At 47.3% G+C, this 25,507-nt stretch overlaps 1 protein-coding gene across 2 annotated transcripts in view; it reads right to left on the bottom strand.

Moving 5' to 3' along the window:
- The window catches only part of GPC3 (glypican 3), a 145,465-nt gene that overhangs the window by 45,574 nt on the left and 74,384 nt on the right, over window positions 1-25,507 (bottom strand). For both annotated transcript variants that reach the window (XM_035325485.1, XM_035325486.1), the window contains exons 4-6: window positions 14,818-14,951; window positions 12,538-12,663; window positions 1,483-1,603 (exon numbers count right to left, since the gene is read on the bottom strand). In XM_035325485.1, coding sequence (XP_035181376.1) covers window positions 1,483-1,603; window positions 12,538-12,663; window positions 14,818-14,951 — 381 coding nt within the window. The remainder of the gene's footprint in view (window positions 1-1,482; window positions 1,604-12,537; window positions 12,664-14,817; window positions 14,952-25,507) is intronic.

The raw sequence follows: 25,507 nt of genomic DNA, 5'->3' as shown, positions 1-25,507 counted from the left end.
GAACGGCAAAATATCATTATCACCTGCAGGTTGAAGCCTGCCCTCTACCCCATTTAACAGGGAGCTGATTGTGCTGTTCTCCCCTCCACCCCCCTTTAATAATTACAGGCTGTGGGCAGATGGCACAGCTTTTCCATGCAGGAAGGCAGAGCAGGCTGCGCTGCCATCGCCTGTTCAGCTTACTGGGGTACTCCTGGGGTCCCAGTGGCCCCAGTGCTCCCAGCCAGCAGCCTGTGACGTGTGCCTGCCCCACGGGGCTTCGGCCAGGAGCTGCTATCACAACAGCCCTTGGCAGCTGCAGGAGCAGGAAAGCAGAGGTTAGCAGAAAAATCGCTAAGCCAGCAACTTCAGGCAGATCACCCCTCACAGCCCACCAGCCAGGGTGCAGCTGGGCTTTACCACGGGAAGCTGCCGCTGCTGAAAGCATCGTGCTGGAGCAAACCTGGACAAGATCCCCACCAGTAAAAGCTCTCTTGAGGGAGACTGGGCAGCTCAACCATGTTAAAGACAGCATTATGGCCCGAGTATTTTCCCAGCAAGACCCCAATGCTGTGTGTTCCCAGAGAGTACAGAGGTCCAAGCTGCCAGCCTACTAGAAGACAACCCCTCTGAGAGTTACACAGTGACAGAGAGCAGAGCCCAGAGCCAGACCCCAGCCCAGCTGGGGGACAAAGGCAGGGCTGGATTGAGTCAATACTGTAGGAGAGCTCTGGGAGGTTAAACCCTCTCCCTGCAGCAGTCACACTGTGTGAAAGGCAGTTTCCCTCACGCAGCTCACAGCCATTGCCAACTGAACGCAGTGCAGAGGTGTCACTTAATCCCTTGGCAGCAGTGGGGCTTCACAGACTTAACCTGGCCTGGCATGATAGGTAGAGACAAGATGCTGCTTGTCCTTGCAACGATGCCAGGTCTGAGACCGTGAGAAGGAAGCTCCCTGGCTGGCAGAGAGGGTCTCATCCAGCTCTGCCACATCCCCATTAAACACTAACTTGCTTCAACAGCGATTAGGAGCGGACATCCAAGGACATACAGCAAACTAACAACTGACCCTCCATTCCAGCCATGAGCAAAGCCAAAGAGGACTTCAACAAGAGCTGATGTCAGACATGTGCCACATCGACCCACACCAGCACCTCGTGCTTGCGGATATCACAGAAGCTCCATCTTCGCACCGTACCGGGGATGAGCACCCACCAGAAGTGTACCACAAGGACACATCCAGTGCCTGAGAACAGGCTGAGCCCAAAGGGCCACACCATGCATGCCCTGCAGCTCCTGTTTTGCCCATGGGCTTAAATCAGGACCTGCCATGCATGCCTGGTACCAAGCTGGGCCGAAGCAGCACCTGCTCTCCACCCAGCTGCTGAAAACAGAGCCGCCCGGGGTTGTCTGGCTGAGCCCGAAGAAAGTGTGGGGGAGGCCAGACTGATTTGGAAACCACCCACTCTGGAGTCATCCCCTGCTGGCACGCCTGCAACAAACCTGGTTGATGTGTTTCAGCTTGTCAATAATCTGGCTGATCACTGGCTCAGGACTTTTCATCTTCACCTCATGGTTGCCAGAGTGAGCTTTCGCTCCGTTCCTTGTGATTTGGGGGCTGTATCTGTGGAATGAGAGAACATGGAATGTATCCGTGAGAACAGAGGAGACCACGATGTGACAGGCTAACACGAGAGATCTTTAAAGTTCAGTACAAACAAAAGTATTCCCGAGATAAGTACCAGCCCTTTCCAAAATGGAGAGAATAAAACTGTTAATAATGACACAGGAAAGGCAAAAGATTCCCATATTTATTTCTGCTCTGCCTTTGCAAAGCAGCAAGATGATGTACTTGATCACTTGAGGACAATGAAGTCCTTTCCAGTCCATTAGTAACCAAGGAAGACGTTAAACAATATACAACAGGGATAAATATTTTCACATAACTTGCACCCAAGAGTCCTAAAAAAGCTGGCTGAGAAATTCTGGCTTGCTCATGTTTGTTTAAAATAAATCTTGGCAGATCACAGAGACTCCAGTACAAGAGTGGTAGTGTGCCCACAGCCAAAAAAAAATGAGTGGGATGACCCAGTTAACTGCAAGCTGATTAGTATAACATCAACCCCTTGCAAAATAATGACTATCACTGATGTGTGATTTCAATAATAAAGAATTAAAGCATCAGAATATAATTAATGCTGTCAACATTGCTAATGGAAAATAGGTGTTGTCAAACAAACCTGATTTCAGTCTTTGATGAGATCCAGCCTTGGGGATCAAAGTAACAGCTTCAACAGAACATACCTTGACTTTGGTGTGGTGCTGGACTCCGCACCACACGATACCCTGATTTACACGGGTACCACCATGTCGGTAAAGCACACGTAAAGCAAATTAAGAGCTGGCTGAGACCACCAGAGACAGCCTCCATAGGCACCCTCCCCAAGCAGCTTGCAGGGATGCTGTGCAGAGGAGGGTGCCCAAGCCAGCTCTCAGTTTTTTTCATGAGCAACTAGGAAAGCTGTGTAAATACACTGCTGCCAAATCTATGGAATGTCAAAGTTTATCAGAGTGATAAGAGTTAGGAGAAAGGGGAAAGACAGGGATCACAGCATACTTTGGAGGAAAGCACTCCTGCACCTGGTACCTGGGTAACAGCTTGTGTCGCTCAGGACGTGAGACAAGCATGCCTGCACCAACCTCAAACTGGGCTTCAGGACCACAGTAAGTGGCTGTTACCACTTACTGCTCACAGCCAGGACAGCAGCACACCGGTGCCTTCCTGAGCCATGGGTTGTTTGTGTTCACTGCAGCCCCAATTACTGGCCCCGGTACTGTAAAAACACAAAACAAGCCCTCATCTCCAAGAGCTGACAGCCCAAGCACACACTGCCAAAACCCGGCACAGCCTACGAAAGCAAGATTTCTGAGATAACACCGAGCATCAGTCTGCTTTGCTGTATGTTTGTTTTTCCGGTGCCGTGGGTAAACTTGATGAGCGTTCCTTTCTGTGCCTCATCTCCTGCATGTCACATCCATACCCAGCTCCCAGCACCAGCCCCGGTGACTGCCCCCACCTGCCAGCTCCCCTTCCTCTCCCCACTACTTGGTCCTTCGCGATGACAGGCAGCCCATCTCCCACAGGCTTTGTGGAGGAAGCAGGACATCAGCAGGGATTAAATCGAGGGGAGGGAGATAGGAGGGATGGTGGGGCCAGCTCAGGGAGAATGCTCTGCTGGGGGAGAAAGCAATAGGCACGAGGTTATTCATCCACAACAGCTGTTGGGGTACGCAGAAGGCTTTGGGGGGTTGGCTGTACTTGAACTCTTAATTAACAATGAGAGAGTCAGACATCCAGGGACATAAAACCTACTCCAGATTTACACTGGTGGAGCAGGAACCTGCTCCCAGCCTGAAACATCTACATCATTCCAAAATGCAGTGCTGAGGTTGATTTCCACTCTGAGGCTTTTTCAGAGCACGAGTTACCCATACACGACCGCTCAGCACTCCAGCGGCGCCCCACTGCACCGCACACTCCCCATACACCAGGGCACTGTTCTAGCAAGTACAAAATACAGCTACACCCGAGACATAATAGCACGTGTAAGTGCTTTCCTGAACCGGGAGCTATCAGAGGTTTGTCCTAGGCTGAAAGCTACGTGATTTGTAGAACGGGGGCCGAGGCAAGGCAGGCTTGGACACCAGACTGAAGCAAGCCACGGCCGGGCAAAGCCTGGCTTCCCACAGCTCTGCCAGCGGTGGGACCGTGGGCTCAGAGCACCATCTCGTGGGAACACAGCGCTGCCGCAAGCACACATCGGCCCTGCCCTGCAAATACTTGTGCACTTTAACCACTTGTGCACAACGAACCATCAAACCTGCTACTTATTTGTCACAGAGTCACCTAATGCTACCGTGCCAGGCTGACAAACACATCTGGTGGCTGAACACAAACATCTATAAAAGCATGTGGCTTCTTAGATGCCAAATAAATTTCCATTTTTGGTGTTGCTGTGAATTTAATTCAAAAACACTGACAGAACTTTAAAGCATATTGTTGAAAAGTCTCCTGTGGTTTAACCAATTTAACTGGTAAGATACATCTCCCACAGGTTTTAGTAAGAGCAGAACCATGCCCTGTTTGGTGCATGCCTAAATTATTACAGTCTCTCTCTTAAGCCGTTTTACAAAGCAACTTAATAGCCTGGTTTTGAGTGGGCGAAACCCTTTCTGAAATCCCAGCAACAACTGCCAGAAAGGATTTCTGTAGCCTACACAATGTCACATAGGAGGGAGGAACGCAGCTACAGCAGGTCAAGGTAACGTGTCCAAAGACAGAACTTGTTCTGGAGAAGGCGGAGACCCCTCTGCACCCTCAGAGTCATGAGGACATCAGATCTCACTCCCCAAGGGACAAGTCTGGGGGAGAAGGAAGCAAACCTCAAAGTGCTTGCAGAAGGAACTCCACCTAAAACAATCCCACTGGGAAAGCAGAGTGCCACTGCCTGCTGTTTTTCACCTGGCAAGGTACAAGGGGGCATAATAGGCCCCAAATGAACCCTTTACCTCATTGCACATAATTTGAAGCAGCAAAGCAGCAGGCTCTGCAAGCTGCACATATTGGGACTGAATCACAAAGCAGCAGATGCACGGGGACATGCGACATCTGAAGAGCCAGAGACACGCTCCTGCATGGCTTAGGTGCTTTAGGACACGCTGCGTTCACGCTGCCAAGCCGAGACCTTGAGTGAGAGGTGGATATCAGCGCCCCCTTGTCAGAAAGCGGCATGGGCTGGCGCACATTCAGGCACGTGGGATGCGGCCAAACCAAGGGTTAAAGACTTTGAAATGTAGCTTCAGCAAGGGATGAACATTCCTGAGATGCCAGAAAAACTTGAAAAGGCAGCTGGCACCCCTCTCTGCAGCCTGGGCCAAGCAGCCAGGCCTCTAAGGACTAACATGGCAGAGAGATACCTTTGGGGACCCCAAAGAGCTGGACAATGAGGGGGTCCCAGCACAGCCCACACACAGGAAAAACCACAGCTCCCCTGCGTCCCATCAAGTCACTAAAAGGCAGGTGGGTTCTTGCAAAGCATCAGCATCACCTTCCTCCCATGCTCCCCAGCCATGGCTCAGGTAAGAAGAGATCCGAGCCACTTTCAGCATATGCCAATAAAACAGCCCCTTCTGCAGGGTGCTAGAGCCACTCCACCAAACCCACCATACACCTCCACCAGTGACACCGGCACTGAACAGTAAATGCACAGTGGTTAAAGTCCACTCCTTGGTCTTGGGGGTCCCTGAACTGAAGGGATATCAGTGTTGCAATATGAGCATGGTCTGGCTTCCACTTCATAAGCGAAGCCCAAAATATTTTTCCTTTTTGATGTGCCTCAGTGTCAGTCAGCAGCAGTTCCTTGCCTGGGCTTTCTGGGCACGGGCTCTTGCTGGGGTCATGGTATTCTACAAAGACAAATGTCACGTAGCCCTCACTAAGAACAACTTAAAAGACAACCACCTGATGAAAACACTGATTACCTGAGGTTTTCTGTGGGGATAGCACAGGTATAGACCCTTCATACTCTTCATCCACCAACTGTAAATGTCAAAGTATGAAGTCACATTAAGGGATTTTTCTTCTCCCTTTCTCCCCACCATCCACAAACATCTCCAGTGAATGTTTGGTCATTCCAGTCCCAATGCAGCTCTTTCCAGGCTTTTGATTCAGAGCAATGAAGACAAGATGACAAATGCTATTTAAAAATATGGCAATAAATGTAAATTGTGTTCACCCTACTTGGCCATACTATGCTTAGAGATGAGTTACTGCAATGTCTGACACATGATTTAAAGAAAGTAATCCTTTAAGTCAAACAAAGAATTACACCTTTTAGAAAAAGGAAAATAAGTTTTTCATTCAAGTAACAATTAATTTATGCTTGCCTTCCAGTTGTAAAGTATTTACTCAAATACAGCTGCATAATTTAAAGAGCATGGCATCCTTTGCAGACTCTTTCTCTACTGTCTCTGCTCACTGAATCATACTTGTTTTGAGGGAGCGGATGAGAGACAAACAGCACGGACTGCTACAAGACAGGGCTACCCTATAAGAAAAGAAGCTTCACGTCACAGGACTTCATGGCTGAGCTTGAGAGCAGTATTTCCACCAGCTGCAGTCCCCGAAAGCTGTGTTTCATGAGGGAGTGGCCCAGAGACTCACGACTATTAACCCAACGGTGTGAGTGCACCCTTTTAGACGTTTAAAAATGGAGTCCTGATTATACAGCCACTGATCTGCTCAGTCCTGGAGAGGTGTACATCTGTCAAAGATTATTTTTTATTTTTTTAAAACCATTAAGGCCTTACATTAAGTAAGGCTTTTATTTGAATAAAACACCTTCCCACACACACTCCCATTGCTTTTGGCTGCAAAGACTTCTACACACAACTCCCCAACTCCCCTTTCACAGTCAGATAGCATTAAAAATGGTAACACCCTTCCTTTCAGAGGAAAAAGGAGAGACTTTAAACTGGGATGGACTGGAGCTTGTTTGGACTCAATTGGCCAAATTCTGCCTCTTTTGAAACCAGGAGACTGAAAAAAGGGCAAGCAAGGAGTAAGAAAAAAGGTAGATGTTCTCTCACCACCAGAGAAATAATCCAAGCATCCCATCAGCCTCACCAGCCTCTCCAAACCTGTACCAACTCACAGCTGCTTTGACTTCTGGCTACTACCCTTCTACCCTTCTGGCTACAGATCAACTTCAGCATTTCAGAATAAGTTCACACAGGCTGGCAACACTGCGTCCTTATCACACAGGAGGCAAGAAGAGCCAAAATGCTGAAAGAGCTGCTTCCAACCCTCATATTGCACCCTGCAACCAGGGAGCAAGCCCTGGATGAGTCCACGAGCCTCCAAGAAGACGTGATAATCTTTTTCCCCTGATGTCTTCCTCTCTGAAGAGAGAATGTGTCCACCCCAGCTGTCCCTTTTCACTCAGGGTACATGGTCCCAACATCACTTGACCAAATGCAGGCACTGGCTGTACGGGGGTGCAGGCAGCAGGAGAAAGGTGAGGTGCATGGTTCTCAGGTGCCTTCCCAGCTTACAGTGTGCTACAGCAAGCACTTGCAGCCATTGCAGAGTTCACAGTGCCCCAGCCAATTTACACCACCAGCAGCTCTGAGAAAGTTTCTTCAAAAGCAACCAGGAGAATACAATGCTCTCAGTGGGGAGCATTTGGACCTAAATAAAAAAGACATTTTCTGCTGCATTCCCAAATATCAACTTCCTCGCAGCCTGGTCTCCCTACCGTGAGAGCCCTCCAAGAGCCTGCTGTATTAGTTTCTTGCCAAAGAGAAATGCTGCCTCTTCCAAGCCATCCTATATCATACACTACAGCCAGTAAGTGTGCAACAGATGTTAGTTTTTATTAAATGTGAAGTCTCCAGTAAGAAAAGCAAATACTGTAATATTCATAGCAAAACAATGGGAGTTTAAAGTGTAAAAGGACAGCCTGAAGACTCCCTCCTTTCTTACATCAGTTCAGTAAAGTTCAAGACAAATAGATTTTGGAAGAATTGGTTAAATCTGAGACCAAGCAGCAGGCTTAATATAGGAAGATTCATGATCCTCATTTCTGCAATACTCTGGAAACAATTATGGCCACTCAATAACCGACTGGATTTGCCTACTATCCTTTCATTATAGCTTACATTTGCTACAAAGCTGTGTTTTATGTGCTTGAAAAGTTATACAGCCTCCCTCTTTGGGAACTCCATTGTATCAGATATTTTGCAGCACTGCCAGAAATAACCAAGCCCTTCATGAGCTAAAGGGTTATTGCTGGCATGGAATTTCCTTTGTTCCAATTACAGAATCTCATTTTTCTCCCTTGCTTCCAATTGTGCTTTCATTGTTTATGATTTGTATGATTAAAACAAACCACAGTATGTTGGCAAAAACAGGGAAATCTGAGACTTCTAGCTTGAAGAAAAGAATCTGGCAAGGTGCTAAAAATATATTAATTTGGAATTGGTATAAAGAGAACAAGAGTTATGTGGATAATTTAGATTAATGTACAAGTTTGTCTTGAACAATTTGGAAATGGCAATATCTAACAGCAATACTTAATGTACTTACAAGTTTTGCAGCGGGCAAATGTTGCTGTCATTCTATTAATAACAGCTGGAAAGGAATATACTACTGTAAGCAGATTATTAAACTGAGAATCTAGATTTTAATAGGCTTTTAGTATTAAATGCTGCAAAAGCCTGATACTATATATAAGGTTCAAATCACCTCTGAGATTTAGATGCCTAACTCCCACAGAAACTGAGATGAGTTCAATATCTCAACACCCACTTGACTTAAGTTGAAGTCTTTACACAAGCTAATTATTCAGATGGGACTTCTGTGATAGGAATCATCCTCTGTTTTCAGTCTGTGTTGTACGGAGAAAGGGATAAGAGAAGCTGGACAACACATGCCCTCATTTGCCTGTTTCCCATCCATGCAGCTAGCTGTCTAACACACATGCTGACACAAAGCCTCCTGGCAACTGAGCACACCAGATTTGTAATTTTGCACTGCACAAAACCAGCAGCCCCACACTATTAGGACACAGGCGCAGTCCAGCTCTCCCAGCTCTCACTCCTACCCATCCACCCCAGCCCCCAACTCACTTTGCAGCTGGCAACCCTCAACATGGGCAGGCAGAGCCAGGATCCAGCAGAAGTTTTGCTTTGGAGTATCAGTTTGTCTCCAGTTCAGCATAAATCCATCTCACCAGCATGAGGACAGGCAGAAGGACAGGGCAAGGAGACAAACGGAGGCAAGGAAGGGCATGACAACAACCCTTGCTTAGGCAGGCCTAAGCTATGGCACACCCACCGTGTCTGTACATCCAGCCCTCTGCTATCTCAGAGAAGTGCCTGCCAGTTAATTGAGCCCCAAAAAGCTGCAGAGAGGTGCACAGGGATGCACAGGGCCAGAGGAAGATCCAGCAGGTCCAGCCACCAGCTACCACAAACATCAAAGCACTACAACCCCTCACAAGTTCTTGACAAGGGGTGGAGTGTGCCACGTGCAGCTTTTGCTGTGAACATTTGTGGCTTCTCATAAAAGCATAGAACATTTTTGCACACTTTGTAAAGTTTGAAAAGCAGCAATTTGATGCCTTTTCTTTTCCCTTCCTGCTTTGGTTTATGTTCTTCAACCACACAGCAACAGCACAGCAAAAGACACAGGTGCTTCTTAGTACGTGACCATAGAAATCTGTTGTCCTTATACAGTCACCAGCATTTGCAACATATTTCTGACAGGTCTCAGCACCATTTCTTAAACACACAAAAGAGAATGTTAGCAAGCTACCACCTCACAGACCAAACCTCAGGAAGGAGGACAAATTCTTGCTATTAAGTGGTCCAACAAGGAGAACTGTGTGAGGTGGCCAAAGGACCACACTGTAAAAGAAAGTGTGGAATTAATCATTTTTTAAAAAATGCTAAAATATACAAAGCAGGGTGAGTGATGCTGACCCATCAGCAGAGCACATTGCATATCATCCCTGCTGCAAAGACAGATGTGGAAAGCCCTCTGCCAAGCAGATCCTCAGAGCTCTCGACTTCATGGGGGTTACTAGGGACTGCACCGCGCAGGTGGGATGCAGCAGAGGCAAGGATGAAACAAGAACGGAGCCCACATACAGTCAGACCTTGCTCCCAATTTGCTGTATGACGAGAAAAGCACTGCTGGCTGCAGTGCCTCAGAGTGCCAAATGCACGTGCTGTGGTCGGTTGGGGCAGAGAGAGTTAAGGGCAAGGAGGAAACTGAGAATGGTGCAAGGCGCAAAATGGGAAATGAGATGCAGTGAAAAAGCATTGAGCCCATCCAGTCCAGGACATGGTGACTCTCTGCCGGTAACAAAGCACTGGGATAAACAGGACAGAGTAAACAATGATTCAGAAAAAACACAGGAGTAGCAGCTCAGGTTAAGTGCAAGGAATGAGCATCTCTCCTGTCAGCATCCTCCAAAGCCAGTATCCAATAAAGCAACATGGAAATGTGACAATACAAAGCATATTTTATATGTAAAAATCCTAGAGAAATCAGCCCCTTGTTTGACAGCTGTAACAGATAGGGAACAAACTACAATGTCAGCTTCCTGAAATTAATACAAGGGATTCAAAAACACCAAGTTTCTTGTAAAAAGCAACAAGCTGGCATTTGAATGACCGACAATTGCATATTAGTCCAGCAGGAGGACTACTGTATCTGTGCCAGAAACTCAAGTATTTAACAGGCAATCTCAGAGCAGTTTAAGAAAGATCTATGTAATGAACAGTTGATTGGCTCCCTCTTGGGGAAAAGGCTGAAAAAACTGGTGGTTTGGGGTACTCAAACACTGTTACCTTTTTTTCAGGAATCCTCTCAGACTCTCTGAAAAAGATACCATGCTGGGAAGCCCAAACACCTGAAGCTCTCAGTTTTGACCATTTTGGCTCCACGTGAAGCAGCACAATTGGCTCAAGATATGATTTAATTACATTTCTTTCAACTTGAAACATATTTTGCAAATGAAGCCTTAGTTCAGCTTTATTTTGCTGAGTTTTATCCTGTAGTTTCATCAGCAGAAACACTGCCACATATGACAGACTTTAGTAGCTTATGGAGAAGAGAGGGTCACCCTGGGAAGCATTACAGGTGCACATGCTAAAAATGCATGGCAAGAAAGAAATAAGCGGCAGGGAAGTCTAGGAATTCAAGGGGCAACAGCTATTTCCATTTTGTGCATCAATTTGCCCTCCGTACCAAACATCCTGCCTTTGCAGGGGTGCTCAAATTTCTTCCTCCATGCAAGCAGCCATCCTTACCACTTTTGTGCCCAGCCAACAAGTTTTCCTGTCCAGGGCAGATGTGTTCCCTCCATGGCACAGGAAGGGGGTGGGGGTTTTCACATTCATCTCACAGAAAAAAAAAAAAAATGAAAAAAAAATTCTGACTGCAAAGGAGCTGTTATTATTATTTCATAGGAACTGGGAGAGGTGGCTACATTGGCATGATAAATGCGAGTGGGGGAAAGGAGGAGAGGGGTGGAAAGGCAGTGTCTTCAAGAAGAGCAGAGGATGTATCCTCAATGTAATAGCCAGGCAGCTGAGGGCTGAAAACATGGTAACCCCCTTGTGTATATATACTTTATCCTCTCCTTGCCTTGCCCCATCTGCATGCTGTGGCACCTATGTGACCTGCCATATCATGCCACAAATGCCCCAGCTTGGTGGCAGAAGATCTAGGGTGACATCTCTGCCTTTGACAGTCTACTGGTATTCCCAGCAAAGAGCTAAGACAGGCTATCATCTAAAACCATTTTTTAATCTGCAAATAACATTGAGCTTACATTTGTCGGAGGATGTGAACTTACCATTTTTCCACTGCTGCCGCTTCACCCAGCAGTGATTTCAGCAACGCTTGGAGCAGGGCCCTGGCAAACTTCTGTAAGCAGAGATCTCACCATAGGTGTCCCCCCCCGCCCCCCGCAAAACTGCAGTGTTTGTGGTACTGTTTTGAGATTTATTTATTTTTAATTAACAACCAGTGAGGCAATATTGATTTTTTTTTTCCCCTCCAGCTGCACTTCTCTTAGGCAAAGAAGCTCAAGATTTCCCAGAAATAGGTACAGATAAAGGACACATTTTTCCCTAGGCAAAGTAGAAAGTAGGTACATTTTATTAAAGTGTGTGATGTTAGATGCTTGAGTAATTTTTTAAAAATACATATTGATGCTATTTTGGTCCCTTCAGTATTTCAGGTCAGTATTGCAAGTGCAGGCTAATTACCACCGGAGGTTACTGATCGAGAAGTCATAATTAATATTTCAACATTTCACAACTTCCTGAATTTATTTCTATTTCTTCCCTTATGCAAACTACTTAATAGCAAACGATGCTTTGCAGAGTAGGGTTATTAGAGAAGATTTATGTATAATTATAAAAAACACTTCCAAGTTCTATTTCCACATTCTTTAACATTCCTAAGGGGCATTTTTTGCACGGGAATGCTCCATTTCTATTAACACTTAATTTCCCTTTATGCTATTAATCCTGTTCTTGCCTGCCTTCATTCACCTTACCATCACTACCAGGACACTTTCCAAACCCTCTGCACATGACCCTCTGCACACCTACTGCTGCTCCGGAAGAGCCACCCTAGTGCCTGGGTGCACCCTCCCAGGGAGCAGCGCTGTGCTGAGCTGCTGCATCTCCCCTTTCTCTCTCACTGCTACCAACCCACCACAAAAACAATAACCAAAAAAATGGTTGTAGCTACAGGGTTTTCACAGCAGAGCACAGAAAGCTCAGTGGAGGGCGGCACACGACCACTTCTCCCCTTCACATGAGCTTTGTTCATCGAGCTGAGCTGCAGCACAAGTAGACACCAGTTCTCTTAAAGGTTTAAGGGAACGGGCAATGTCCTGGCCAGAGACCGCTCCTGCACCTGGTTAACTCAAGATGAGCAGTGCTGGGGAAAGGGAGGGGAAGGGAGACATGATTCACCTCTCCACGACTTCTTGTCCGTTCCAGCAAAGAGTGTCGTTCTGAACAGCAGAGCTGTGGCTGCAGATATATTCTGGCAAGCTGCTGTAAAAATTGCTATGAGACTTCAGCTTCATAATGAGTTCCCTGGAAGAAAGGGGAAAAAAATGATTCTCAGTCAAAGGAAGAAAAGACGATCACGGTGGCAGATCAGAGCAGACACTCTCAGCACAGAGACCTGTGCAGATGGGTAATGATGGTTTTCATGCTGCATTCTCAAAGATGCATGATTTATAGACATATGCCAAGCTGGCTACGGGATCAGAGCTGGCATTCAAAGGGGCAGGTTACACTCAGGAACGCAGGTCTGCCCCAGGAAGGCAGGACTGGGGGAGCAGGAGCCTGCAGAACCACAGATCCGGCTGCACCCATGACATGGGCTGACACAGGGCTCTGCGAGCAGCCAGAAATGGGGCAGGGGCTGCAGACATGGGATGTGATGGTCCTCCCAGCCCAGGTCTGCCCCTTGCAAAGGAAAGGGGCACTTGGCCACTTTCACCAGGAAACACCAGCGGAGTTACTTAGGTAAATGTTGCAAAGAGCACAAAGACTCCCTCCAACCCTCTCCCACTTCCCCAGGCAGGGATTTGCTGGGGTTCCCGGACACTTGGGGTCTCTTCTCCAGACCAAGCTCCCGGCTGCCAGTTGGGGGCAGGCGAAACAAGGAAAAGCCGCCCCAGAGCCAGGGAAGGCAGCCTGCTTGCTAGGCTCCTGGTTTTTGCTTACCAAGCTGTGATCCTGCCTGGATCAGATCAACACAGCCGTGCAGGCAGAGCTCGCAGCACACAGAGACAACCCAAGTCCTCCCCAGACCCACCACAACACAGCCTGCCAGCACCCAGCAAGCATCAACCCGTCTGTCCCTAGCCATGCCAATAGCCAACGGTTTGGTTGGAGAGTCCAAAGCCTTTCCAAAGGGCTGCTAGTTCAGCCTACAGCCTCCCTGCATACATCTAAGGTGTGCTTTGGACAAGCATCTCCTACAGTCACATATTGCACTGTGCTTACCGTGTGGAGAGAGGTCCAACCTCTTGCCAAGCACAATGAAGCAAGCCCTGGGTCTTCAGCTCTGCCAAGCCCTAAGCAGGACAGGTCCTACACAGCACATTGCCCCCAGCTCCTCACCTCCTCCCCGGCACAGCCCTGCTCCCCATCCCACAGACCCCAGCAGCATCAGGGAGAACGGACAGAAGAAAACCTTCCTGCTGAGCACAGCTCCCAGCAGGGCTCTCTCAGCGAGGGCAGAGAGGACAAAGGAGAAACTCCTCCGTATCTGCAGGTATGAGCTCATGTAGTTTGTTGCAGCAGATTTCATTAGTCTGCACAGCCCTCAAACGACATCCCCAGCAGCGCCTGGGCTGTGTAACCCTCCGACATGTCAAGACAAGGGAGGAATGCAAGCCCTAGTGCTATCTCATGGGAACTGTATCAGGAATGTGGCCCTGTTGCTCTGTAAAGGAAAATCTATCCAAGTTAGTCCATCCCCAGTTCCAAAAAGGGCTGAATCTGCCCTTTTCTCTTCTGCAGAGATTTTTTTCATATTCAAGATAGCAGTAAAAGCACAGCACGCTTCCCGATGCAGTGTCAGATCCATGGGGGATGCACAGGGAGCTGCTTCCCCTACCACAGCAGCATGAGCCCACTGAATTACAGCTTCTTTTTACAGAGTGCAGCCCTGCAGGAAGGAAGCACAGGCTGCAATGCCAGGAGTGGCGGCACCTGCTTCGCTTTGAAAATAGTCAAAGAAAAAGGCTGTTAACATTCCTGAACTACTGTAAAAGACTGCACAGAAATAAAGTGCAATAGGTCCCCTAGCCTACATGCTGTTTCATGCAATTATTTAGTCTAGAGCTACCATTTACACCTATAACTATACCTGTGAGCATATTTGGCACTGTAGCGATGCCCAAGAAACCCAGACATGGCATTTTGTGTATGAGCCTCGGTGCCGTGCCTGGCGCATTGCACAGAAGCAAAACAAAGATGAAAAGCAGGGGGCAGTTTTATAAGTTAAAAAAAATAATATCAGCGTAGATGCATTGGGTGAGAAAACACAGGTGTAGACACCTTGCTGTGCTTCACAGTCAGTCCCAGAGCAACTCTGATGTTCCGAGTCAAAACCAGCTACAAGCAGTAAGGGAAAAACGGGGCTCTTCCATCCCCCTCCATGGGGCCACCCCATAGAGAAACTGCCCCTGCACCGCATCCTGCAGGCACCGTGTTCAGCTCGAGCACTCTCACCTCCTCCTGCTCGCCAGAGTTTCCTCTGGCTCTATGTGAGTCACCTTCAGGACTTTCTTGTCAATAAAGAGGTCTTCAGGGTAATTAGCTGATCGATACTGCCTCTGCTGAGCGTGGCCACACAACCGGCTAATCTGGAAAACACAAACACAGCAGCATGAGGAATTTTCACGGCCAGAAAAACTGCAGGAAGACAGCTAAGATGCACACTGCCACCTGGCACAGCAACTCTTTAAAATGACATGCAATAAAAATACAGGAGAGCTAGGAACCCATATGCTGCTGCCCACCTCCACCAACCCCAAAGTGCCCAAATTGCTCTCAAAGCAATTTAGGACCCTCAGTTACTTTTCACTTCAGTCACCATGTGTAAGGTAGTTTCAAATTTTACAGTGAGATAGTTAGCAGAGAACACACCAAAGCACTTGTTCTCCCTGCGAGTATGGACCCACTTGTTTCTGACTGAAGCCTTTTAAAGACATCACACATCTCACCTTGGAAGGTGAAGTGGCCTGTCCTGAGAGAGATGGGGTGTGACAGTCCTGCACCACACCCTCGGCAGGGATGTACACAAAGGCACAGGCTGAGCACCCCCATCCTGCTGAGCCCTGGTTTGCAGGTCAGGATGATGGTCAGTCTGCTCCCTCCCATTTATACACCACTGTCAAAGCAAAGTATTGCCCTAAGGATGCAAACCAGCTCTTGTATGAGCACCCCCTCTGCGGAAGGGAAGGCAGGAAAAGTCAGGAAACATTTTGGGGCATCAAGGGGTTCCTCACAGCCGCAGGCATGCCTGACAGAGCTCCCATGTGTCAGGTTAAACTCATGCTGGCAGAAGGGGGCCTTAAGGTATTCCCTGCTACTTGTAGCACCTTGTGATGCTATGCTCCACCTCTCTAGCCAGATTTTTAGGAAACATCTTCCCTCCAAATACGAATTCCAAGACCTCCATCCTACAGCTCAAGGCAGCTCAGCATCTGCAGAGCCTTCGCTGCAGGTACCAAGGGATAAGCGTCATACATATTGCTAATTAAAAAAAAAAAAAAAAGGAAAGAAAGAAAAACATGGCCTAAAATACAGCAAGCATTATTGCTACAGCCGAGTCATGCCATGGGAGGTCTTGATTAACAGGTCTCTGTTAATGACACAAATTAGCTCATTAGCATACAGATGATTTGGTGAGTGGCTGCAGTGGTGAGAATCCAAAATGCCTCATTAAAGCTCTCCTGCACGGCCACTGCCCCATGACTCAGTGCCGGCTGTTCGGCACTGCTGCAGTCCCTGCTGTGGGTGAATTTGTGCCCATCTCCTCTAGGAAAGCAATGAGGGACCAACCATCCAACCACATCACCACCAGGCCTGCTCAGTGCTGGAAAACTTGCCTTTGGAACCACCCCAGGCTACTTCTGCAGGAATCTGTCATGCCTTGCTGTGAAGAAGACTCAGGGATGACAAAGGCACTCCAGCCAACACCATTTCCCTTGAGCCTTATCCCACCACGCACACATACAGGCCTGGGACCAACCACATACCTACAAAACATCCATTCCTAGCAGCACCTCATTTATCTTCGCCCTGCATCGCGCTGAAGCAGCCAGCTAAACTACCAGTTAGCAACACACCAGAGGCAAAAAGCACCCCCACCGCCCAAAGCTACAAGCATCTGATGTGTGAGGAGAACAGATTAATTCCGTTCTATTACATCCTGCATTTGGGTGGGCAAATAAATTAGTAATGTCACCTGTTTCATTATCAAGAGCAGCACAGTTTGTTTGCTCAGGCTGCTGTACAATACAGAGTAAGGGAGGAAGTGCGCAGGAGCACAGGGAGCCAGGCACTGCAGCTTCTGGTTTGCAGCAGGGTGGGAAGGGGCACCCTCTGGTCCCCTCTGCACCCATGGTTCCCTCCCCAAGCAGCTCCTCCTGCAGCTGCCGGCAGAGTTTCTGCAGCATCTTCCCTTTTGTTCCACTGCCCACCGTTGGCTGTTTCCTCTCTGCTTTGCCAAACCCAGGTCCTGCAGAAGAATATATCAAGCCCTCGCCAAATCACGGGGCAGGCTTAAAAACCACAGGTGGGAAAGGAGTCAGAAAAACAGACACCACATTTTGGGCTGTTTTGCTTGAAAACAGCAGAGCAGCACAAGGCAAGGATGCACTGCGGGGCAAAGGGCTGGCCAAACGGGATGGAGATGCTGGGCCTCTGCACAGCCAGGGGACCACGTCCAGAGGCAGCACAAGTTAAACCCAGGTGCACTGCAAGGAAAAAGGAGCCTGGAGAAACAAGAAGTGAGACATCCTTGGAAGCGTTTGTATGCCTGAAAACACACCCATTTTTCCAAACTTATTAGTGGTACCAATAAAAGAGTCCAGCCTCCCTCCAAACCTTGGCTGATGCACAAAAGGCTCTGTCCTTTGCCATGCCATGTCCTGCACTCTGTGCTGGCTGGCGTCACCACCACTGCAATGGGCAGACTGGCAGGAGAGCAGGAAGACACACAGGGCCCTGCACACCTCATGCCCAAAAGGTGCCCTCTGAGCCTTGTGGAGTCTGCAGAGAGGGGACCTGCCATGGGGAAATGACGGATATGCAAACATTGTGGGACAGAGGGCACAAAAGTAACAACAAAAGCTCCACCGCCGCACCCATGCTCTGCACAGGAATGCAAAGCAGAGGAGAGAAGCAGGAAAAGGTCGGTTATTTTAAGCAGCCATTGGTGTTGATTCCCTTTGATTTTTCCCCAGCTCTGAAAAGCCCCCCTTTCCTTTTGAAAGCCCGCCTTTCAGCTGGTGAAGCCTATTGAACTCCAAGAAGAGCAAGTCCAGGATCAAGGCTTTTTTTCAAGGATGCTGAAGCGTGCTGAATGGGAGAGGAGGGCCCGAGTGACAGCAGGGACAATGGCACCATCTGAGACAGCACTCAAAAAGCAAAGCACCCGGGCAGACCAGGGCTGTGTGACCTCGCTGCAGGGCAGGCCGAGCACCAGAGCTGTACCCGGGCAGAGCCAAACTGGACCTGCAGCTCCCTCAGCCGCTGGCTCTGGGCTCCACGCAGCAATGGGGCATCGCAGGAACCTATAAGGGATGGAGCTGCAAACCACACAGGCCTTCCCACAACCGTGGCCCTGAAATGGGGCAGCATATGAAGTCTTCGTGGCTAGAAGCTGGAAAGTTTGAGCAGGATATGCAGGTTTTTACTTAATTATTTATTCAAGGACCAATTAACCTTCTCAGAAAAAAAAGATAAACCTGCAGCCCATCTTGTGAAGTCACGGCCAAATGACTGTCATTTTTAGTCAAAAATCCGTCTGGGATTTGAACATTAAACAAAGTGAGAGAACGTAGAAGTAACAGATTGCCTGCTCATTTGCAGGGGCAGAATCGCATGCACTTACAAGGGGGGAAAGACTTTCACAAACCATCTGCCAAAGTCTTCTGGGCCACAAGTGGTCCTGTGAAACATCTCAGAAATCATGTTTCCTTCTTTCCCCTTTTCCAAGTCCCAGCTGCAAGCTAAGAAACACACAGACTCAGTTCCCCAAGCTCTTTCTTTCACCCTGCAAGTGACAGTCAGAGGAAGGTGGCACATCAAACCACGTGTGCCAGGCTAATGTGGAGCAACAGCAGGAATAGGTGGCTGCCTCCTGCTGCGAAATTATGAATGTGGAATTCAAAGCAAATTGACAGAATGAAGCTGTCAGCTCTTGTCCTTGGGCTCTGCAGCTTTGAGTGCTATCAGAGGCATCATAAACACACACGAGTCCTTATCTAAAGTATATTCAGTGCAAGAGCTGTGCAGTGCAGTCTCATTTCTCATCACATACATGCACTGTCCCAGAACAGGCTGCAGCCTGAAACATCATGCCACAAAAACAATAAAATGGCATGGGTGGTTTTGTTTGTTTGTTTGTTTGTTTGGGGTTGGGGGATGGAATGGGTTGTTGTTTTTTTACTTAGTTTTAGGAGAATCTGCCACTCCACCAAAAACTGCTGTCAGGACACACAATGTAAGCAAAACCCCTCCCAACTCCCCAGACTTCTAAACTCCTGGTGGCTTTGGGGGCTTGTAACAGCCAAAGCTGTTTCTCTGCCCTGACTCATTAATAAACATACTAATTCCTTCATTGCATTAGCCTCCTCCAAGTGAGCATGGCACAGGTGCAGGGGGAACACTCGACCTCCCACCAGCCACCCCAATTTCTTCCTCACAGCTTCGGGGAACCCATCCCTGCAGCCTCCTGTCTGGGGCCAGTCCCCACACCAGGCAGGAGGCAGCTGGCTCTGAACGCCCCTGGGAGCCAGGTAATGCTGCAGCTTCAGAGGGAGCATTGATTTGAGAGGAGCCCAGGGAAAACCCTAATGGAGCAGCGCGATCAGCCCATTTTAATGCTTCCTCATTAATTTAGAGTAAGAGGTGCCTGAGGACTGCAGGGAACCTGCTTGCGGCCACATGGAAGTGATGCGCTGTGAGCAGCCAGGGGAGCAGATCTGCCACCGCAGCTACTTTATCCAAGTGCAAAGGTGCAAAGCACAGCACTGGTGCACGTGGGTGCCCACATGCCAATGGAAACTGGGACCACTGGGCTACAATTAAATGATACTAAAAGAAGGATAATGACCACAGCACCGAGCTCTGCACGAAGCATCGCAGCCTCAGTGCAGCTGGCGGAGAGCAACCCCCTGCGGGCACCCAGCAGCAGGATGGCAGCACCGGGACCACCACCACAGCCACTCCACGAGGCAGGGTGGCTGTTCAGGGGAAAGCCTTTTGGACCTTGGCAAGCAAAACTAGCTGGGGAAAAAATGGGAAGTAGCACGTGATCCTCACTACCAATCTGAGCATCTCCTTTCAGAGAGAAAGCGTTCTAAAAGTAATTACCTGGAAGCTTTAAAAAAAAGCTAATCAACTCTCCCTTGGAAGATAAGAGGGCATTAGACATTGTTGGATACCTGCTGCTGTTGCTTCTTGTTCAGACCACAAGCTCCACTCTGCTCTAAAGGACAGCTTGCTGTACTTAACCTTTGCTTAAACTCTACGTGGAGTTTCCATTTGCCTTCTCTGTGAACTCTTCTGCTTAAAGATTCGTTCTCCAGGAAGACACAGTACCACCTCCCCCTCCGCCCCCCAAGGGGATGGTCTCATTTTTAAAGATTTCCTCCTGCAATCTTCTCCGCTCTCTGTAGTTCACATATGTCATTTTATACCTATTTCTGAGTTTCCTTTGGGAGAAGCCGCACATTAAAGTGAAAAGCAATTAACTATTATAATTGATTTGAATACAGACTCTGAAACGGTGATTTGCTACAGTGTGCAGCTTCACACAGATCAGAGTATCAAAGACATCAAGAAAATGTGCTGCCATTGTTGGTACCCTCAAACCTCTGAGCATCATTCATCCCACACGGGAAGCCAGTTTGGCCAGTAACTCCAAAAACTGGAACACGGCTGCCTGCACTGGTGCTTCTTCCCCTTTCCACATTTCTTTTTCACAGCCCACTCTGCTAAATGTCACACGTATCATTAGCATTATAAACAGGGTACAAATGCATTCTTTATCTTCTAAGTCACCATAAAAGTGAACCTGAAGTCTATTAATCAAATGCTGCTATAGAAATCAGCTTAATTAAATTCTAAAGGGCTTAAAACAAAATATACATTGTGATGATGTGGGATAGAACATAAACTTTTTAATAGTAGTAACCAAGCACATTTACCATTTCTACAGGTGTAATAAAAATGCTAATATATGTTAATGTTTAGTCTGTGGTTAATGTTTTGTCTTGTTAATTTCCCCAGGGCTTTTATTACTGATTTAAATCTGCCACACTACTCAACCGATTGCATTGCTTTCCACAAACTCTATGGCACACTCTCAAACGAGTACTGATTAACAAAAGAGAATACACATTTAGCTAGGACAAACATTCTTATTATATGCTTGTAATCATTATATATATTTTGTTAGAAAGATGTGAAAGAGACAATTCCCTGCTCCCTCACTCTTCCCACAGCAGAAAATATGATTACGGGCTTAAAAATGAATTTACAGCCCTTTATTTTAGGAGGCACATCGTTATTAAGTAAGTAATGATTGTTCTGGTTCCACACACTCAGGCAGGAACAAACTGAGTATGGCAACATAGATGTCTTCTACACATATTTCTCTAAAATTCCTTGCTAGTGGAGCACTGTTATTAATCAACTCTGTTGTAGTACAATCCATTATTCAGACATCACCTTGCAAGGATTACATAAGAGACAGCATCCTAAACAATGCTCGCAGAGCAGCAGGAATCGCAGGAAGTGACCTGTTCTCCATGCCGAAGAGAACAGCGTTTAATAATGCATTACCTTTAAATAATGCAGTGCTATAATGTGTAAAATGCACACCAACACTAATGCTTAGAATAACAGAGCGTCTGTCACACCAGCGCCCGTGGTGACGCCCAGCACATGCTGCAAATGCTGGGGGACTCCTGCAGTTACCCGACCTGGTTACACTGAAGGCCATCACCACAATCTCCAGACCCCAAGGGTGGTAAGGATGTATTTGTAAGAAGGAAATATAAGCACGCACTTCATTTGTCATCATATCCTCCACACAGAGCGGAGCGCCACAAGACGCTTTGCAGAGGCTCAGCGCCGCAGCGGGAACACATGGCTTGGGGAGGACCCTTTAGTACCCCCGCCTGCTGCATGAGGGCTCAAACGGCTGAAATCAGCTGGGGGACCTGCCATGGCATTCCCATTGCAGCACGCCACCCCATGCCCAGCAGGACCCGACATCTGGTGCTCGATGCGTACGTGTGCCAGGGCACCTGAGGTGTCCCACTGCGGCTCCCAGCCCTGCTCCCACCCAGCTCCTCCACCACGTGGCTGCCCTTTCGCTCTAAGGAGCCATGACCTCAATTTGAGTCGAGCCCTTTCAAACATGCATAAAGTAATGCAAACAAGATGTTTCTTCTTTCTAGTGTCCCCAGTATGCAGCATTTAATCCACCAGAGAAAGCTGCTTTGTGTTTAAGCAAAAGGCTGTTTATTGTTATTTATAGGTAGAGAGGAAGCTGGGCTAAATGAACACAGTTGTTCATTCTGCATTTATAATCTATGACATTCAATTAAAGCACAACTTTTGAAGTCAGTGTTTCCCTCCAGTGTTTTGTTGATTCCGTATTTAACACAAAACTGGGTATTTCATTTCTTATGGTCAGAGCTAGGCAGCAGACTGCAGGGCATGAGCCTGGTGCCCTAGCACAGTCAACTGCCAGGATTAGTCAAGCAAAAAAAGCGTTTGCTTAATTTTCAGCACACGCTTATGCAGTTTTCCCAAGTGGAGACATTTCCTGGAACTGGGCCCCGTAGCATACTAATGTACCCATTATGTTTTTAAGTTAGATCTATGCAATATGATGTTTCTTAGACAACCGAGCCACGGCTTTATTCCTGGAAAGAGCCTTGCCTGAAAAATGACAACACAGCACAGTGAAAACGTGGAAGCAAAATCCAGAGCACAGCAGGAGTGAGCCAGACTAACCAAAGCCACGTCGAGGAGCAGTACTCAGCGCCCAAAGCCCGGCCCTTCATCTGAAGCTCTGAGGTCCGGACGCACCGAGCAGCTCCCACAGGGCACGGCTGCTCCCAGCCCCCTGCTGCCATCATGCCTCCAGGACTCTGAGGCCCCGAGGAGGTTAAAGCTCCCAGCCCAACCACCTGATTTCAAAGCCATTGCTGAAAGAAAGACCTTGATAGAAAATCTGGACTCAAAGTAATGAAACTTATTTCTGCTGAGGATGTTATATACAATGCAATTATACAATTGTGCACGCTATTATACCATTGCTACTGCAGGTCCCAGGAGGACCCTCCCATTGCAGAGTCTTATCTATTGCAACTCAGACTGAGAAGCAAAGTAAAGAATTGGGTTGAGGGATTATCACTTTCTCCCACGATTTTCTTGCATCTCTACCTGTTGCACAGCACCAGCATACAAACAACCCCTTTGAGAGCACCACGTTCAGCACACGCTATGAGCCCAGGCTCTCGGCGGCAGCAGCAAGAAGGCTGCAACTCACCCACGGGCAGCAGCCAGGAACCGGAGTCTGGGGCAGCTCGGCTACCCACGGGGGTCACCCCTTGAGAAGTGCCACCAACACCAAGGGAGCTGCGGCAGGGAGAAACAGCACAGGGCAAACAGGGGAATAAGGAGGGCAAGCGGGGTTCTCATTTGCTGTTTTCCTTCCCTGAGTTAATTGGTTTCCTTTGCAGATTTCTGTGGATTTTAATATCATACTGCATTTTTTGCCTACGGCACTACAGAAACGAACAATCAGAGAAATAAATTCCTAGCAGCTTAATTTAGAGAGGAAAAACAGATACCTGCTGTCAGTCTGGAACATAAGCCAGCAGTCTGGAGACAGGGCCTGTAAGAGATTATTTAAGAGTAGCAGTGTCAGCTGGGTTGCAAATGTGGTCAATATCCACTGGCCAACCTGCCCCCTGTAGCCTCAAGCAGAGATTCAATTATTCTTTGAGAAATACATTGATAAATAATTAAAAAGTTACTGCATGACTTTTTAAACCAGACTGATTCAATTTTGGAAGTATAAAGACATTATAATGTGTCAGCTAGCAATTAGCTACTGTACACTGTTTATTCTTGAATATAATCTTTGGGTAGAAGGGTAATATTCTTGGAAACGCAGCATTAACTTGTTCCTCAATGACTTTAATATGGCTCTTTTCAAATTACTGCTCATAAAATCTCAGGGAAGAAAAAATCTACTGATGATATCCACAACTCCTTAATTAGTTCTCTTTCTATCAGCAATCCAGTAGCATAATATTTATACAAAAGAGAGCACGCAAAGCTTACTGCTAACTCTGCTTTAACTGGTGATGTCAAAACAAGCAGGTAAAAAGCATTGCTTGTTTTGTAATCTGTGCAGATCTGCACTCACAGGTATACACAGCTTTTTAGATTTATACTTCAATAAACTCTTGTACTGAAACCATCCCAAAGGTTTTTTACACTGCAAACAGCATTTTTGCTATAAAACACCCTCCTCCCTTTCCATGCTGGGAAGGGGCAATGGAGCTGAACAGAAAAGCCTCCGAGCCCCAAAGCACTCAGCGCCTGGCAATCCCCCCATCCAACCATCCCTTACAGAGGACCATAACCCTACTGATTTTAACTTTCGCACAGGAACAACCCGCAGCAGCCCCCTTCTGCCCTCTCCAACCTCCTTTCACGTTCTCAAGACCAGTTCCGCTAAAACGACAAGGCTGTAGGCACCAAAGCTCATCAGATCATTTCATCAGTTTTGAAGCTGCTTAATATCTTCAGCAGAGTAATAACAACACTTCATGTTCCAGCTAAGCCCAGAGGACCACCAGGGTTCATTATCTGGCCACCTCTGCACCCAAGAGGCAGCGATGAGCAGCCCTAAGGGACACGGGAGCCCTCCCAGGAGGGTCTCCTTGCCGAGAGGTGCGCGGGGCTCTGCACATGGTAGTCCTGCAACCTCACAGAACAAAGACTAAAATAAAAGTGCAAAAATTGTTAATAACAGAAAGCGGTAAAAATTTCTCAGCACAGCAGAGATTAGCTGCTGGTAAAATTAATCCATTCAAGGCTAACAAAGGCTTCAGGAAGGCCCTGTGTTCTTCATTCACAGGGGTTTTATTCATCTTTTGATTTTTTCTTAGTTTTGAAGCAACTAGATCCATTTGTATTTTTCTCCTCTTGGCAGCCAGTTCTAGCCTTATCCAATTAAAGGTCAGCACCAAGATAATTTACCCAAAACATGGCAGACAAGGTAAAAAGACTCCTATAAGATTTTTGCTCACGATAAAGGAATTACATTCTTCCCAAAGACAAATCAGGCTTATTGAAAATGTAAATCATTATTTTCTATAAAGATGTTTGTATCTTCAGGGCTTTTTCTTAGACTTTGTTGTAACACATCTCGTTTTTACATGTCCTGTGGTTAGTACAATTGAATTAAAGAATGACTTACAGCAGTAGATTAGGTTCTGCTTGATTGAGGATATATTTATAATGGAAATCGGTATGCACTTTTAACCTTGTTACATTGCTACTTTATGTCTGTTTAATATATTAAAGCAACTCATTCAGCAATAAGCTGTTTGCAGACAAGTGAAATGAATTTGATTTTTTAATCACAATTCCTTTATTGACATTGACAAACCAATGTCTAGAATCTGATTAGCAGAAATAAATTCCAACAAATTTATACTCAATGATTCCAAAACATGGGGAGAAAGCACTGGACTGAAAGATGCTTTTAATGCAATTTTGCATATCTTCACTTTGTACTCGCAAGTTTCCACAACTCACCAAAAAGATAAAACTGTACCAAAATCTCCAGGTAGAAAGTGCTCCGGAAGTGGTCACTTGCTCCTAACCAGTGATACACACAGACACAATGGCAATGGTGTGAAGCAATGCTCAGAGCTGTGCTGGATGATTTTTTTTTAGCATTTGTCACGCAAAACCTTGTGGTCCCGCCTGCTGCGAGTTCCTGGTGAGAGCCACCCCAGCATCACCTTCTGCAGTCCCGACTGTCCTCAAGCGCCCCCAGCTCCCTAGGCTGTTCCTCAGAGAGGAGACCGAGGAAGAACGATTTAAACACCAGCACAGGCAGGTGCAATATCAAATACCTGTTCTCTGGTGC

Source organism: Oxyura jamaicensis, chromosome 4, assembly GCF_011077185.1.
Source record: "Oxyura jamaicensis isolate SHBP4307 breed ruddy duck chromosome 4, BPBGC_Ojam_1.0, whole genome shotgun sequence".
Taxonomy (NCBI): domain Eukaryota; kingdom Metazoa; phylum Chordata; class Aves; order Anseriformes; family Anatidae; genus Oxyura; species Oxyura jamaicensis.
The sequence above is the reverse complement of the archived record's forward strand: the minus strand, read 5'-3'. Positions and strand labels throughout refer to the sequence as shown.